Source organism: Candoia aspera, chromosome 2 (genome assembly GCF_035149785.1).
Source record: "Candoia aspera isolate rCanAsp1 chromosome 2, rCanAsp1.hap2, whole genome shotgun sequence".
In the NCBI taxonomy this organism is placed as follows: Eukaryota; Metazoa; Chordata; class Lepidosauria; order Squamata; family Boidae; genus Candoia; species Candoia aspera.
In genome coordinates, this window is record NC_086154.1 from 122,434,003 (window position 1) to 122,452,410 (window position 18,408).

The window sequence follows — 18,408 nt, forward strand, 5'->3', positions numbered from 1 at the left end:
TTCTTTAAATGAAACTCTTTATAATGCATAATTTACAGTTTAAGTAGAACAAACATCATGGCAAAAGTCATAAAGTACAAGAGTTGTAGTAAAAAGGCATAAAATATATTATACATAAACCCCTTAAACAAAGAAGGGAGAGCATGGACCCTGAACACAGGGCGAAACATGGCATATTAATACCATGCAGGCACAGGTACTGTACTGGTTGAAGTGTTTTTTTTTTCTCAAAAAACACACACACTAGAGATCATCTGTTAATGGTATTTTCCCCACCCCATCTTTTACACTATATACATCACATTGTACAAACAAAATGTAACATTGTCATAAAATGCACGTTAAAACACACACACACACACACAAAGAAGTTGAAGTTAAATGTCTTTCTAAGTTAGGCGATGGTGTTACTTCGTTCCAGTGCATATAATCGAGACAGAGGAGAAGTGTTCTGCATATTTCAGCCATCATCCAAGAAGCGTGTACACACACAGACACATACATATTGTGACAGCTTGAGATGCAGAGGCTACTGCTCTTCCAGATGCAGTCTCGGAAGCCAGCTAGCTCATCCACCATTCATGCTCCACGAAGCAACTAGAAATGGCTGAGTTATCCAAGGGTATAAGAGCTGGAAGGTTATCACCCATGGATTTGTTTGATTTTGTAATATTTCTGGGCTCTAGGGAGCTACTACTACCATTTTAATGATGATGCCTCCAAACTTATACTTTGACCTTGCAGGAACTTCAAGCTGTTCAGAGTTGCTACAAGACACCAATCCATAGTTTCCATGCACTTGAGTGGTGGTTACATTTAAGATGGGGCATCATCACATTGGACAATCTGGCCTTTTAATTATAGCTTTAATGCTGAAAGTGCCCTGAAAGGGAAACTTTTTTGTTGCTGTTGTTTATAAAAAGCCCAGTACAAATTTGGTGAATATCTTCACCAATGTACTGTTAGCTACATTAAGTGCAAATTGGATGATTTCATATACTGCTTCTCCTTCTATGGTTGGAATCGACATACATGACCGATATCATTCTGTATTGGGAGTTCTTAGAAGCAGGCATCAGAAACCATACCAAAAAAAGAAAGCTATGCAGGTGCTTCATGATACCACAGAAAACTGACAAGACCTAAACATCATTGTTATTACCTCTTGTAGCTGTTATAGTTAACCCATGAGAATACCCTTAGCCCTGGAACAGAGACAATTTCCCCAGCCTACTGTTTGTAGTTAGGCAATCAGATGTTCCGTGGACACATGCAGTCTATCACCTCTCCTGCACACAATCTTTACATTTATTTTAAATTTTGTATGCGACTCTTCAAAATCAGGTTTTCCCATTTTCCTTTTTTGGGACTCACCCAAAAGCAGTAGCACCTTTCCCATAGCACCTCTGAAATTCTGTTAGAAGCAATCATGGTGAGTTTCAAACTCTATTTAAATTAACCATTGTTAATACCAGCATGTGTACAGGCATAATTCTACCGTACCCTTCTCCAATCAGGTGACCGCTAATTATATTGGGACTTCAACTTCTAGGGTTTCCAAACAGCCAGTTCTTTTGCTATGTTGGCTAGGAATTCTGGAAATTGTAGTCTCAGAACATCCAGAGGTTGGCATAGTTACTCTGCAGTATGATTAAATCCAAAACAGGAATGGGAAAAAGAGGGCAAAGGAAAGAGTGTGAAGATCTTCGAAGTGCTCCTGATCTCCTAGAGATTGTTTTAGGCAATTGAGAATGTTGTCCCTGAACAAGACCCAGAGCATCACTGATCAAAATACCCTACTCTGTAGAATGGATTTATCTCTTCCTCTCTCATCCCCTTTCCAAAGAAATAAAACAACTGAAGATCATAATTCCAGTTGGTTTTCTAAGGTGGCAGAAACAAATGCACATTTTAATAAAGGACACATTTATTTAGATAGTGGAAACAATGTAAAAAATAAAATATAAAACACCACTTTTCGTTACATCATGTCCCCTCTTTTCTCCATTGTTTAAAGCAGCATATCCATAAAATGGATTTAAAGGAAAATAAAACCTAGAATGTTCAATAAATATCAATAAGGATTATTGTAAGGTAAGCTATACACAGTTTCTAAATCATTAAGTACAGAATTATTAGGAAGCCATATACTATATATGCAAGTCTCTCAGAACATCATCTGCATCTTCCAATCACCTAGAGTGATCATATTTTTAATAAATAGTTCAGGGTTGTTAACATCTTGGCATCCAGCTCCATAGACACATCTTAAAATCTTTTTGCTAAGGCTGATTTGGCAAAGTCTTCATAGACCTCAATGTGTTTTTTGTTGCTTCTTCATTGGTTCAAACCTTCCTTCAAAAGCTTTGTTTGGTGGTTATGTCCAAAGGCCAGCATCTGTAGCTTATGTCTTCTTAAATACAGTCGCATAGACTATGCCACTCAAAATCTGTCAATCAATCCTCTCAACTTTTCCAAGAATCCTGCCTTCGTACATTGGCAGAATGGCATCATCGTCCCAGATTTCTTCAAAAACTGCCCCACAGTCAAACTCATCACTTGCTTTTTTGAAGTAATACCTGAAATCAGTAAGACCAACATATGCAAAATAAATGGAGTGTACCTTGGAATCAATCTATTTTTCATTGCAGCAAAAACACCCAACATTCCATATCTGGATTCCAAAATGTATTCAGAGTAAGCTTCCTTCCTAACCTCCAAATTCTTACATTTCCAGACAAAGCAAAACAAAGCAAAACAAACAAAACCCATGACCTAGTTTGGTATCCTATGTACTGTGCTGTTAGACCAGGTAGACAAGTCAGAGCATATGAACAAATTCCTCCAAGCAAGTGGCATTCACATGTAACCCACTGTTAGGCTTAGGTTTGTTTTTGTTATTTTTGTTTTTGTCTGTATATAGTGACTGGATCCCTGCTTGTTTGGGCTTGTATTGGATTTTTATGGTAATATAGTATAAGCTGCCCAGAGTCAATTGAGTCAGGCAGTGTCCAAATTGAATCAAATAAATAAATAAATAGCTATTGCCCATCATCAATTATTAGTTTTTGTACTCTTCACTTAAAGGAATTTGAACCAATACAGGTGATGATACACTATCTTGATAGTTGCTTGTGAGTCAGTATACCAGAAAATTTAAAATAAATGTTACTTCTGATGGTACTGTCTCAACCATCACTTTAAATATACATACAGTTTATTGCAAAGGCAAATGTCTAAAAGCATATATTATAGTCACCAAGGGGCGTTCCTTATGAACTCAATGAGTCCGGTCCTAGCTGTAATGGAAAGACATATAGATTTTCGTCACCACACTGCAAATGCCCATGGACCATTACTGCTGCTGAAAACCTCTGGATGTGGTGGTGGATATCCACACAATAAAAAGCTGTTCATGCTACCTAAAATTCATCCAGTAAAATGATTTTGATACTGATTTATGGTGCACTTTGTCCTGTGCCTAGTAAAATTATCTTTGATGTGTGGTTTAATATGCAAATCAGAGTAAAGCTTGTGAACCAGAGCATGACTGGCCACCCCCATGAGTTTGAGACATTGGCAAGGATGATAGCAGAGAGCTAGATCACATAATTGTCAGGGAGTACACAACCAAGTAGCTCAAGCCCTCCCAGAAGCTGCTGACAAAGCTTTAAGCAGAGTTATCATTTTGCAGGTTTTAAAATACCCTGATCTTTCAAAACAACACCATCAGCTTGCTGTCCCTTCTCAGGCTCAAAGTCTAGAACAAATGATTCAATACAGACTTCCCCAACTTTGGCACCATCCAGGTATGTGGCCCTCAACCTGTAGAATTTTCAGCAATGTACAATCTGGGATTTAAAGTTCACACATCAGGAGGTTGGAGATGGCTAATTTAGGATATGCCTTTATTGAAATACAAACAGATAGAAAAGAAGAACGGGAAATATAATGAAACCTTATACCAGTATGAAGAAGCTGGAACCTTCCCAGATGTTGCTGAAACAACAAATGCCAGTAGTCCAGGCAATCATGGGAAATGGTTGCTGGAGTTGTAGTCCAGCAATATCTGAACTATCCCTATTCCTGCTTACGGTGGGAGTTAACATAAAAGAGCACTTTTTGTAATTCCAAGGTGACTGCAAGAGCACCTTGATTCTTAAATAATCAATCAATCAGGAAATGCCTCAATTTCCCCGATTAATATAAATTGCAGTCTTGCCATTATCATCTGTGAGTCAAGTAGCACTAATCCCATTTGCCCACGTCTGATTAATAGGCAGCCCCCACAAGAATAGTTCCCTACAGCAGCAAACCAGCTCCTGAACTCCAAGACACATTCCGGATAGACAAGTGCAAGGTCAGCCAATTGAACAGCAACTAAGGAAAAGTTCTTGGAAAAACAAGAGAGAGAAAGAGAGAGAAAGGCACTTTGCATGGATCAAAATTTTAAAAAGAAGTAGAAGACACTTTGAACTCATTCAAAGGTATTGGCAGGAGGAGCAGAGTTTTTCCTAGCCAAGCATTTGATTTAAAGAAATAAAAATCTAAAACAAAACCAATTTTTAATCTGTTCCTTAGAACATCACTCCTGCAGTCCAGAATCTTCCATTACAGTGCAAATACCTTTCATTTCTTTTTTTGTTGCTATTGGGAAACAATTCAAGCCCCTGCCTCTTCCTGAAACAAGAGACCAATGCAGAGTCACCACTTCAAGAACCACAGAGGTTGCTGCATTCATTCTCAGATATTTCCTAGCAGCTCTTCCAGAATGAGCAATCTTGGCTTCATGGGCAATATTTGACACCAAAAGGTCACACAGCAGTGTCCTGCTCCCCCTTTCTTTGGCTTGGGAGCATAGATCACGAAGCCAGGGCTCACCCAGACGAAAAAGCACCCCTTCCCCTCTTGTGTCAAACAGTAAGGACCCCTCTATTGTCCTGAATTAGACCGTTCAGCGTCTTGATTAAAGGCTCCTTTTATCCTGCGTCCAACATTCTGCCTTCTCAGGCTGCTTAATTGCATATGCGCCAAATGAAGGCCTTCCATTCAGAGAGTTAGCATTTCGGGAGCCTGCTTGTCTACTACCACACACACACACGCCCCTCGGTGCTCCCAGGCAGAGCTGTCATCCTCCCCAGGCTGCCATCCTGTCACCAGCAAGGAAGCTTTCTGACCAGGTGGACCCAGAAGGAAGAAAGCAGACCCTGGAGAACCCCAATACCTCTCCAAGAATGGAGAGCTGGGTCAATCGATTGACTGGTCAGTACTGCTATGGACTGGAAAGTTACCATTTTCCCTATATGATTCTTTTTTTAATGTCCCATCCTAGAGGATGGGGAGGACATTTTGAACTTCTTCTTTGTGAAGAAGGTCCTTTCTTTTGGTATGGAACTCGTGAATTTTGCACTGAATGGGAAGGCCACTGAATGTACCAACCTGAGGTTTATTTATCAGGTTTTGATTACAAAGATAACAAGATGTCTTTGACTCAATTAGGAAACTGAAAACGGTTTAGTCCTTTTTTCTCCCCCATTTGGCTACTTCCAGATGATCTCAGGAATGTAACCAAATCCATTTATTTCAGTTAAGCCAGGACTGTCCCTCTGCAGAGCCCCCTTTGCTGACCCCAAACTAAAGTACAATGAGACTTCCTTCTCAAGTCCCCCAAGCCAGCAGGCGGGGGGAGGGCGGGAGGAAAACCTTTGAATGAGGCACAAAAGGGACTTTCGCTCAGTTTTATCTCCTCCCTTCCAAGAGGATAAACAGCTGTAGCAATAACTTCCCCCTTGATCTTAGGCTCTGGCAGCGTTGACAAAATTCTTTGTTTGAACACATTTTATTTTCTTGGGGGCAGAAGGGGGAACTATACACAGTGTGATGTTTTCCATAACTGCAAGTTAATTTCTCACAGAGAAGTGCAGAGGAGGAGAGAGGGGAGGGAGAGAACACAAATGAATATCTTTCCCTCACAATCTCTTAAAACCCATCAGGACGCCTTGATTTGCTCATTGAAGTGGACTTCACATTGAAACACACTTTTTTAACGGGGCAACTTCTGCTTCTTTTCCCTGTCCCCTCCTACCCATCCCTCTCCCGTTCTCCCTTTCTCCTGTATCTGGCACCCACACAGGCTGTAAGGCTTGGCTTGGCTGCTCTTCCTGTCTTTGCTCTTGCTGTGATACCCAACGCTGCTCAGAGGGATTGTGTGTGTGAATGTGTGTTTGTGTGTGGGGGCAAACATGAACTCTATCCTTTCTCTTTAAGTTGCATGTGTGCCCTAAATCCATACTGCAGAGCACTCTTCTGACTGAAAGTACCCAACAAAAATCGGAGGCACCTATGTTGCAAACTGACTCATTCAATAAAGAATGTGGAGTGTCAGCCATTGATGCATGTCTTTGTGTCTTAAAATGAAAGGCAAAGGCTTCAAAGACATGCTTATTAAGAGGGCCTTAGAACAAAATCAATGCCAGATGTGACCAGAGTGACTAGCTAGTCCTTCCCTAAGCAATCACTGCTATTCCAGGCAGTATGGCCCTCTTCCCTGAAGGTCACCTGCAGTTTCACTCTCAGTCCAGCCAAAAGGAGGGGGAGAAAAAAATATCAAAGCTTAGATCAAAATGATTCCCTGGGGGTGCAACACATTTGGATAATTAGTTTCACCTTGTGTCTGTGCAAGATAAAAAAAAAAAAGCAAACCACCAGATTTGGGCCTATGCTTCTTTTGTACACAGATGTACCAAAATAAAATAAAAATAAATCCATCACAATCCTTTTAATATAATAATTACAGGATGCCAGGGTTCAAGTTGTAATGCCTAGAGAGTCTTTGAGTTCGGGTGGAGCATTCTTGGTGACATCTTAAGTTTTTTTCTGATGTTATCTAAAACCAAGGGCTTCCCAGTCTGCCACTATGCAGCACCATGGTTAGGACTGTAACATCTAGCAGCTCAGAGCCTGCCTCTGTAGAGAAAAGGTGGTAAAAAACCCATCCAGTAGGCAAAGATTCTTAGGCTTCTGGCTACTGAATGTTTTCAGGCCCCATCTTTATTCAGAGACATGTTGAGCATATGGGAATTCCAATTCTCGTAATGGGGGGGGGGGCTGGGACTAAAAAGATGGTAAAACCCACTGTCCTTACAGATTAGATCCTGTAAAACTGTAACAGTGGTGTTTTCTAATGAAAACTAGGTTACCAAGTTGGGAGCTACTATATAAATGTTATCCATGCATAATTTATGAAAGAGGTTACCTCTGAGCTTTATCGATGCTATACTTAAATAAACCACATGAAGACGCAGCACAATTTGTACACTACTGTGGGGTTTGGAACTGTGGCCTTCCATATGGTGTTTGTCTGGGACTCACATCAGATCCAGCCAGAATGGCTGATATCAAAGATGGTGGGAGTTGGGCCAATTATATTTAGAGGGCCTCAGATTCCCACCCTGGGAGGCTATCCAATCTTCATACCTACATTAACATGGTGGCTATCACAGGGGTAAAGAAATCTCTGTGTATCAGACTAGCCCATCACACTCTTATTACTGCCAACAGGCTGAACATGGATTAAGCTACTTCTTCAGCTTGTGATGCAGGGCTCTCCAGTGTGAATGAAAAGCTCAGAATATTATATATAAAATCTGTATATCCAGTTTTTAATCCCAGACAAGGATTAAAGTAAGTTATATTTCTAGAGTAAGCAAGATGGCAGTCATCACCTACCTAAAAGAAGATTCTGAGACTCCTTTCATATTATTCTTGTGGGAGATTAGAAAACAGGAACTTTAACCATGCAAGTCCACCTCTATGGCTTTAACCTCCATTCATGCAATACCATCCACATAGTTTGGCTCTAGTTAATTAAATCAGGGAACCCTTCATTGGAGGCTAGGATCAGGGAAGGAAGGGGGAATTCCCTGGCTGTCCAAACCATACTGGTGTTGCTTCCTATAAAGTACAAACCATATGGAGTTCCTATCAGCCAATGTACAACTCTGGTAACAAATAAACATACAGTTTGATCTGTAAAGATGGGCCTTATGTATTTCAAACATTTATATACTTTTGGTCAGGGATAGGCAACTAGTCAAAAGCAGCTTAAGATGCATCCTTAAAAAGACACACAGTCATAAAATAAAAGCCAGCAATAGAGGAAACGTCCATAAATGCCAGCTAAACCCATCACAGCAAAGCTGTCCAAAAATCCAGGCAAATGAAAAGCTGGTACCAAAACAGTCAAGGACAGGTAAACCTCTATAGGGAGCAAGTTGCAAAGATACAGAAGTTTCTTTCTCAAACCCGTCGTCTCTCCTACAAGGAAAGAGGGACTCTGAAGTGCCTCCAGTGGAGACTTTAATGCCTGTGCAAGCCCTGTCTTTAGAAAACAGGAAAAACTTTTAAGGAGCAGGTTTTCCAAAGCTACCTGTGGCCACTTGGAAGCTTTGCTTCCAATGTCAGTGTGAGTCTAGCAGTAATCTTGGGGTAGTTTATGAGCTCAGTCATTTACAGAGTAAATAGGTTCAAACATTTGTTCAACTGGTTCTGCTTCCAATAACTGGTTCTTTTCCATAAAACGTAAAAGCTTTGACTGGTGTGTGAGAATGATGTAAAATAAATAAATTGGAAGATTATGGATTGCTCTTTCAGGCTGGTAATGGAGGATAGTAGCTGTAGACACCATATTGCTAACTCTTGGGTTAGATGGTCATATTGTGAAATGAAGCCCCACCTGTTCCAATGCGGCCAATGCATTCCTCAGGAAATTCTCCACCATCGAGTGGGAATAACTCCTGTTTAATGTGTACATCTCAGTAACAGGGAGATTGGACAAGCTGATTCTCTGAATAATTACATAGGAAGTCCTAAGACAAGTCATAAGCCTTAGGAGAGGGGAACTTTAAAAGTCAACCTATAAATAAGGAAGTAGCTAAATTGATAGATGGATAAGGAAGTAGACAGGTATAGAGATCAAAATGTCATACTGATTTTATGTGCTGGGTAAAGCTGCCCTCAGGACAGTAGACTATAATTTTGCAGAAGACAGTGGAATATCTACCCTCAAAAGAAACTACAACTTTTTCCTAACAGTTGGCCTTTGAACAAATACTTCACAAAGTATAATATTCAAAGTTAGCCATTTATTTCACAAATGAGGCCACATCATTTCCATGACCAACTAGGACTTTGGTAATACTTGATTGTTTTGTGCAAAGCTGAGTAAATCAACAAACAAATATCAAAGAAAAAACATATTTTAGAGCCCCTTCCCCTTATAAACAAAATACAGGAATATGTTTTGTATTTTGTACCCATCAAATACAGGTCACAACCATCTTAGATCCATTAGTATCTCTGTAGTTCATTAATCTCCTGTTCTCCCCCTTTTTTTTCAGGGTCCAAATGGCAAAATCAGAATAAGCAGGTAAAGTGTAACCTTATTGATTAAAGAAAGGGAACTTCTAAAGCAGCAGTATATCCCAGAAATAAAGTAAGGACTTTGAAGAGATACCTATTATGCAAGTCTGTGGCTCATCAACTTGTAAAAGGCAACTGAGCCGACAACCTCACATCTACTCACCAGATGAGGTCTCGTTCGGTTGCTGGAGCAACCCACCCACCTGCTGAGTACTATTGCTGGGTGGGTAAACATAAAGAAGTCAGAAAAACTTCATCTAGTGAACTCTTTGCAGCCAACCTTCAAAAGAGTACAATAAACCTTTCCTTGTAGGAGGTTGCTTACAAATACTTCTGGGTTATTTTGGCAGTCAGTCTGTGCAAACACAAGAAAAAGAAGAAAGAAACCACAAAGATGCTTACCTATAATTTCCCTTTTTGCTCAGCTGCTCTTTAAAGTGCCCAAGTGTCAGGCTTGGGGCCTTTAACAGCCTCCTATAGGGAATTTCTTCTCCACAGAAAAAATAAGTGACAACCAACTCACTGGGCTGGGAGGAGTGAACAACAGGGAGTTTCTTTGGTTCTTTGTGACTGAAACATAAAGGAGGGAGGAGAGAAGTTAAGTATGGCTTCACAACATTTAGAAAACACTTATGTTACACTCAAAGGCACAATTACACAAGACATAGAGAGTCAACTAACCACACAGAGTAATTGAAAATTCCAGTAAAGTGAAGCTTGAAACTTATTTGTGTGCTAAATACTGAAGAATTCGAGGTAGCTTTCCCCATACCTGCTGTCCAACCGTGTGGACTTCAACCACCATCATTGCCAACTAGCCCCTCTATTTGGAAGGCGATTCCAACTAATTTCTCACTAAGCTGGGAAAGCCTGCTCACTGCCAAGCACTGCTGCTCGATCACTGGAAAAATGGAGTTATGCCTGTGGGCAGAGGCTTGAAAACAAAGACCAAGGCATGTCTCCTGCAGAGTTTTCAATGGAGAAATATATAGTCTTTAATCATCAGCTTAGTAAGAATGGCCAACTAGTTACTGTACAGATTTGAAGTCTAAATATTTTGGAAAGTGATTTGCTTAGCAGGGCAATGATCTCTGCAGCCCTTTAAGATTCAGCAGGGCAATCCTACATTGTCTGTCCAGATGGAAGGGGGCATAAGTCTGCAGCTTTAGGATTATTCCAACTCTCAAATTATTGGAAGAATTTCAGCAAATTGCTCATACCCTCTGGCAACTTTTCTGAGAAGGAACTTTCAGTCATATCAGGAGACATATGAGGTGAATCCTATGTGGACAGAGCCCTGGAGCAGTCAAGTGATATCGCATGATACCAGCATTGCTTCAGCCTTGGCCCTGTTTTACAAATGTTTTGGATTTGTTCAGCTTATCTGGTTGGATACTCCAGCTGTTTCCCCATCCTTGGATCACCAATTTCATGTTGCTACAGTTAGTTACAGAAGTGGACAATTTGCAGTCCTAGGTCTGCAAACAATCCATAGCCTAAAAGTCCTTTGCAAGCAGCAGTTCAGTCCTTGGCAGTTTGTTCTAGCCTGCTTAGATGGGGGTGCTTGGATGCAGATGTTAAATAAGGGATGTCAAAAAGAGAAGGGAAAATGGTTCTGAAGAAAGGTTCAAATATTCAACAAAGAATGCTGAAAAGTGATGGAATTGGTAGGTCCATCCACTGTTTGCTTAAGATCCACCTCAAGACCAAGTGATCCTTGATAGAAAAAAAGGTTGTTGTTGGCTCTTTAAAAGAGCAATGACAAACTCTGAGACTGACTGAATTCACACATCACACTAAGCCATGGCTTGTTTGCTGTAGCTTCTGGAGTAATCTACAACTGTCTGGGTTCCCACGTCATGCTAAGCCATGAAAGGGGGATTATAAACCACCATGACTGGAGTCAAACTAACCAAATATCAAGCAAATAATAACATTGCACAATATGTGAAACCAGCCGGTACAACAGTTCTTAGTCACTGAAACAGGTCCATGTGAATTCTGAGAAGGAGCATTCCTAAAGGAAGCTTTCCACTAAGACTTCAGAGTAAAAATAAACCCATCATATCATCTTAGCTTCTTGGCTTAGTACTGTCTAGAAAGCTGCAGAAATTTTATTTTATTTCTCTGTTAATTTATTATTAAAATCCTCAATATAAATTTATGAAGATTTTCTGAGACTGGTCAAGCAGCCAAACCCAATAAAACTACTGCATTTTTCATGATGATTTCTATCTCTTTTTATATGTTAAGCTACTGACTGTATGCTTCAAATTCTACTTCATCAATGATCCTGCAGTCATTTAGAACTTTTATACTCCATATTCACTTTATGAAAATATTGGGTGAATTGTTACATGATTCTGAACCAAGGTTTCTTCAAGCTATGGCTTGAATAAGCTCAAATAAGCCAGAGTCAGTCTTGCAGAGGTACAGAATAATTATGGCTTACTTGTCCAACTCCTGATTTGTTTTCTTTCCTTTTTAGCTGGTTTCATCTTACAATTCTGTGAACTGGCTAGATAATTGGGTGGAGCACAAAAACAAGCTAGTAATAAGCCAGGAACCCACAAACAAAGCAAGTTTCCTTTTCTGCACATCATATTTAGCCACAGCCATAATCACTACACCAACAAACCATGATTTCAAACTGTAGATTACAAACAAACCATGACTCTTTGCAAAAGTAAGTGATCCTTTTCAAGGCCTAGATGAAGGGACTGTATCTTTCCTAGTCCTATTATACCCCTCAGTGGGTTTTGAAATGATAGCCCATTATATCCTTTTGGACTACCTGCAAGGGCGGGGGATTGGAAACATGTTTCTTCAGTGGTTTTTCTCCTTTGCTACAGTGGCCAGTAGCAAGTCAACTGATAGGTATGAGGTGCCACAGGGCTCTGTCCTCTTCTCCAAATTATTCAGTACCTACATGAAACCGCTGGCAAGATCATCTGTCATCTGGACAGAAGTATCATCAGGATGCTGATGATGCTGAGTCACATATTTCCATCCCAGGCTGAGCCAGAAATCCTGCAGAAGTCCTGACCCAGGGCCTAGAGGTTGCACACGCCCAGATGAGTCAAAACAAGCTCAAATTAAATCCCTGCAAGTCAGTGTGGCTCTTTGTCTGGCCCTATCCAAGTTCCTATCCAAGATCTGGCCCTATCCAAGTTCCAAGTTTACCTCTAGAGGGAGTTGTATTCTCCTAATGGAGGAGATCTACAATTTGGGGCTACTCCAGGACTCATAACTCCTGCAAAGCAGTAGGTAGAGGGCATGGCTAGGAAGGCCTTTGCCAACTTCTGGCTAGTGTGTCAAGTGCAGGCCTATCTAGATTGGGAAACTCTGACAACAGTAACTCATGCCCTTGTGACTAACACACTCTGTGTGGGGCTCCCTCTAAAGATGTCTCAGGCTTGGATGCCTCAGTTGTCCCAAAGCCCAGCAGCCTATCTGCTAACCACTGATATGGCCATGATAACCCCAATGGTGCAGTTGCCATCCTGGTTGCTGATTTGCTTCCAGGACTGATGGAAATTGCTAATAGTTACCTTTAAAGTCTTATTTGGACTGATTCCAAGGTATCTACAGGGCCATCTCTCCTGTGCAACCCTGTAGGGAGGACTTGCTGAGGGTTCTTACTCCGTGTGATGTGGGGCTCAACAACGTGCTTTCTCAGTGGCTATCCCCATGGCCTGAAACACCTTACTTCCCCATGTACAGAACATGCCCCAACCTTCTAGCCTTTAGCAAGTTACTTACAACTCAGCTCTTCTGCAGAGCTTTTGGGTGCTAATGGTATGCAGGCTGCCTAATAAAAATGTGACTGATTGCTTTTCAGATTGTTTAAAGTATTGCATTTTTTGATTATTTGTAAACTATGTTGAGTCTATGGAAGCAGGTGGTCTATAAATTGTGTATTAAAAAAATTACATTCAACCAAATATAAGCAAACCATATTATGGCTTAACGCAAGGAATGAAATAATTTGTAGGTTAAATATTTTTTGAAAAAGATAACTCTGTTTTAGATGTAGATAGCCTATAGACTTCCAAATGCGGTTGGTCTACCACTCTCATCATCTCTGACCATTAGCCAAAGTGCCTGGGACTAATCAGAGATGCCTATAGACTCCCCAGATTTACCCTATCGATTTGCTTCTCTTCTGTCCTCCTCAGTTGTATGTGTGTGTGTGTGGGTGTGTATCAGTGGACAAAGGTAGCAAAAGGGAAGAAATGAAAGAACCAATCTTGTCTAAAGTTCCAGGATGGAACAGGGAAGTAGATCTTTGTTTAATGGATGGCCCATATGGATATTTCAAAGCTACTTAAATTTTAGATAATATTGTAGAAGCCTCCATAATAATTTATAATGTCTATTTTACAGGGCAGAGTGGGAAGCCTAAGCAACATAGTGCAAACTTTGAAGGTACTCTAACTTGCACACCAAGGGTTCTTTTAAGTGATTATGTGCCATCAAGTCATTTTCAACTCCTAGCGACAACATAGATTCTCTCCATCTATCCCTAACCTGGTCTTTCAGATCTTCCAATTCACTTAAAATGCTAAGGAATGTTCTCTACATTCCTTTACACTGAACTAAAATTAGAAAGCCCCAGCTTGTGAGGAGCAGCACAGCAAAAGTTGCCACTTTCAGTTTAGAGATCTGTCTTTGCATCTTAGAACTGGGCAAAAAACAGGAACATGCCACACCTCTGTTGATACTTTGACACCAATGTCAAGGGGAGCGGGAAGCCAAGTCCTAGTCCCACCTTGGGCACCTCAGGAAGACAGATCCTCTTGCAGAAAGCAAGAGTCTTCAGTGCCATGAAGACAAGGCAGTCTCTGAGGCAAGCCAGACTTGGCATGTCTAAAGGTCACCAAAGGCTACTCTGCCATAATTTACTCTTCCTAATTTGTTCCAAGTCTTTGTAGAGTGGTTTCAGGAACAGAAAAAAGCTACTAGCATAGACAGCTGGTGGACTTAAGGTCAGCCAATTAAAAATGAAAGGGGATAGTCATGTGGCTAAGCTTGGACTTCAAACATCACTCATTGCTTAAGATGCAGCATCTAAAAAAGAAAACTTTAATTATTTAGACTGTAGCAGATTTCTTGTTAAAGAAGAACTATCCTGTAATTAGACTAATCCAATCTTTGTCCACTTTACAGGAATGCAAACAAAAAGGGAAGAATCAGAGAACCAAGATTTGAAAATGTTTGGCATTCATTATAGGCCTTAAAAAAAGAATCTAAGCTCCCTCGTACATACTCCAAAACTTTCAAAGCAACACCGATAAAATTGGGTTTGACGAAGGGGAATCAGCAGATCTCTAATGTATATATTACACTCACTCTTCTGATGCCATGGTTGTAGTGCAGAAAGGACCATTCCCTCCTGGTACAGAAGCCAAGTGGTTTCGATCTCTAAGCTGATTTGAAGTCAAACACCTGAAGTATGGGAAAAGGGAGGGAAAGGGGAAGAGGTGCACGGGTACCATTAATCTTCTTCAAATCCCATTTATGCATTCAAGACCAATGTGCTGAAACAAGCAAGGAAATATTACCAATGCTAAGGCCTAAAGTATCTCAGCAGCATCCAAAGACTTAATCTGACCAGTTAACTGGCTTGTTTCAGAAGCATACAGTGGATCATTAAGGAAACCAAATGAAACAGGCTAGATTGGAAGATTCTAATTGCTTTGACTAGAGAGATTACAATTTATGAGGCGCATCCTGATTTATAAGTCTGGAGCGAGGACTGTTCCAAAACATAAGACCAGGCACCAACTTTAGGGCACACTCGAGCAAGCAAAAACAAAACAATCTGCAAATGAAGCCAGTTTCAGCTGTTTTGTTTCATCTTTAAAAGGTATCTCAAAAGAAAAAAATTGTCTTCCAGGATGTTTTTTGAGGCATTTGGTTGGTGGAGAAAAAATATGGACCCTTATCTTTCAACCCAACTTTTATTAGTCTACTTGTCTATTTTAACCCAAGTTACAGATTTGGGGATTTGTATGTTATTCAGAGTCGGTTTGATTGGAGCAGCTTATAAGCCCAGTAAGTAAACAAACAAACACCAATAAACTAATTTAAATCTCTGGTAGGGACTAAACGAGTTTTATGAATCTGACCTCCTATTTGCCAAGCAATCTCCTTTGTTCTGGCAGCATTCAGGGCCTGATCACTGTGTGACAAGTTTAATCTGACTCTACACCTTTGCCCTGAGCAACACATTTGAAAAGGTTCAGTTTGCAGATGCCATGGTTACGTGATCTGTGGCTTTCGCAGGCCTATTCCAGAAGAATGTTCAGCATGGCCTGTCTCCGGCAGAGACTGGATTTCTTTTGGCAGATGCCAAACCAGAGGCCCTTCCACATCCACACCCCAACCTGTGGGAAGTTACCGTTGTTTCTGTGGCTTGGACACTTCAGCTAGCCTGCGGCAAGCTTCCTCCAGCTGGGCCAGTGTGTTGGGTGGAGTCAGCGGGGGCATGGCAGGATCCTGGACAAAGGGGTGGGCAGGCTGCACAGCCCGCGGGTGACTGCCATTGCCCCACTGGTGGTGACGGGCTGGACGCTCACCAGATGCCCCTCTGGTGGAGTCAGAATTGTAGGCCTTCTTTGTGCTTTGCGTGCTGAAGAAAGACAAGGGACCAAAGGCGCAAGGTTATAAAAGCTGGAATATAGGGCTTTCACAGCAGCTTCTGTTTTGTGCACTCTCAACAAGAAGAAAGGGAAAAGGAAAAAAAGTCTGTCATAACACGAAAAGGGTTTTTTGCCAACAACATGACATTTTTGTGGTTTTTCTGGTTCCGCAGAACAGTTTTCATATTAAACCGGAGGAGCAAAAGAACTTCATTTGTTTTTAGTGATTGCAAAAATAGACAGCTGTGTAATAGATAAATATTTACCAGGAGCAACAGTGTTGCAGACAGCTGATATTTACCTATGGGGCTTGTGCTTAGATTGTCTTTCACTCTCCAACATCCACTGCCAGACGTTCTGGGAGCGATCGGCTTCCCCACCGGGTAGCTGTATGCCTGGTGGGACGGGGAGGCCACCTCCTTCTCCACCTGGCAGGACAATGCCATCCTGGAGCTTACAGTTCCTTTTGGGGAGCGTCCCAGTCCTGCTGAGGCTTCCATCAGAGAAAGAAGAACAGCACTTAGTCTGCTGTTTGCTAGTCATTACACAGCAACAGTTCTGCTAGAACCCCAGACCACAGTTGGATATGCTACTCCTTCCTGGCCCCACGCCCAATCCCTTCTCCTTTCTGTAGACCAATCCCAGCCACCCCAGCTAATTAGCAATCTTACCCAAGAGGAAACTTACCCAAATGGCTCCAGCTGAGCAACAGGAAGGTCCGCCCCCTTCGAGTGTCCTCTGCATTTTGAATAGCAGTAATAATCACTGCCCCCAGCACATAAGCACTGGACCCGCTGGGCTGCCTCAGCTTCTATCTGCTCTTTCGTTTTGGGGATAGTGTGGTGGTGGATGTAGTGATGGTGCACGTGCTTGGTGGCCTGCTTGGTGACAATTCCTTTGCTGAGAAGAGCACAAGCCGTGGGCACAGAGGTCTTGCCTGGCGTGGCTAGCAGGAACTTGCCTCCTGGGAGTCGGTCTGGAGAGCGAGCACGAGGACTATGCCGCCCCATGCCAGGAGACTGACACCCGGGGGTCTTTAGCACGCGGGAAAGGTGGTCGTCCAGAATTGCCTGAGGGTCGTCTTCATAGCTGCCGGTGGGAAGAAGCGTAAGGGGGTGCTGCTGATGTTGCAGGGTGACAACCTCTCGGTTGCCCTGGGCAGCGACAGGCGTGTCAGAGATCTCCTTTTCGTCATCCTTCAGGAGCAAAACATGAAGGACAATGACTCAATCAGCAGAGCTCAACAAGGAGTCCTAGTGAGCTTTTCAGACATGATGCATTTCTGCCCCTCAACAGACATCTGGAGTCAGTTGCTAGATATATAGATGTTGACACAATTCGAGGCATCGGCACACATAACCCCAGGAGATCTCAGCTGTCAGCGAAGAGGCACAAAGGTTTTGCTCTGGGTTCACCACCGTCTCCACACCTGGCCCTACCTCTTAAGGGAAGGATGACCTCGGCCAACATTTAGGCTCTCTCTCGTGCTTCCTTCTCCCTGACCACCCCCTCACCCACCCTCCCCCTTCAGCAGGGGGGCCCCCAGTGGGACCCCATGCAAAGAGGGATCAGGTCCCTACCTCTGTGATTTGCTGCAGCCTCTCTTCCAAGCAATCCATGGTCTCTTGTTCCCGCTTGAGCTTTTCCAACCGAGAGATGAGTTCGGCTGCAAACGTGGCTGGCTCCACGGGGGTCATTTCCTTAGGGAGACGGTGGCTTCTCTATACGGAGCGGGGACAGAAACAACAAGCCAAGTTTAGCAGGCAGCGCAGGCAAAAGGAGCTCAGCTCGAGCAGCCTCACTGGCTCCGTTCAGCTTGTTGTCTCTCCATGTTTGGATGAAAAGGCGACCGCAACCAGGCATGGTCCGCTTTGGATTTTTATGAGCAAGCGCTGCGGCCTCATGGAGTGACATCTTCCCCAGTAGCGTTTGCCTTCGGCAGGAGCAGTTGGTCGCACTCCGAGGAACCCTGCTTGTTCTCTCTGTAGTACAACCAGCCCATCAGTAGCTACTCTGAAGTAGAAAATCTTCAAAGACTGTTGTCAAACATCAAATAAAAAACTCGGAGGTGGGAGGGAGAGACTTTAACTCAAGGAATAAAAGTGGAGTATAAACAGAAAGGAGTTGGAAATTAAAATAAAAATAAGACGGGGAGAAAAAGGAAAGGGAGCGGAGGGGGGAGGGAAAAAAAGAAGTCAAATGGTGGCAGATCAGAGAAGTGCTGGTAATTTATTTCCTGGCTACACACTGGGCACCTTTGAGGTAGTGTTGTCTCAACAGTGTCCTGGATCTTTCTCCCTCTCTCTCCCTCTGTTCTTCTTCCCCCTCCCTGCCCTCCATCTCT

General features: G+C 42.2%; 1 protein-coding gene across 2 annotated transcripts in view; it reads right to left on the minus strand.

Moving 5' to 3' along the window:
* Nucleotides 1-264: 264 nt before the first annotated feature.
* AXIN2 (axin 2) overlaps nucleotides 265-18,408 on the minus strand; it is a 44,295-nt gene continuing 26,151 nt past the window's right edge. For both annotated transcript variants that reach the window (XM_063293470.1, XM_063293471.1), the window contains exons 5-11: nucleotides 17,645-17,785; nucleotides 16,752-17,260; nucleotides 16,366-16,557; nucleotides 15,824-16,054; nucleotides 14,773-14,868; nucleotides 9,823-9,990; nucleotides 265-2,579 (exon numbers count right to left, since the gene is read on the minus strand). In XM_063293470.1, the coding sequence (XP_063149540.1) occupies nucleotides 2,453-2,579; nucleotides 9,823-9,990; nucleotides 14,773-14,868; nucleotides 15,824-16,054; nucleotides 16,366-16,557; nucleotides 16,752-17,260; nucleotides 17,645-17,785 (1,464 nt within the window). In that variant the 3' untranslated portion in view covers nucleotides 265-2,452. The remainder of the gene's footprint in view (nucleotides 2,580-9,822; nucleotides 9,991-14,772; nucleotides 14,869-15,823; nucleotides 16,055-16,365; nucleotides 16,558-16,751; nucleotides 17,261-17,644; nucleotides 17,786-18,408) is intronic.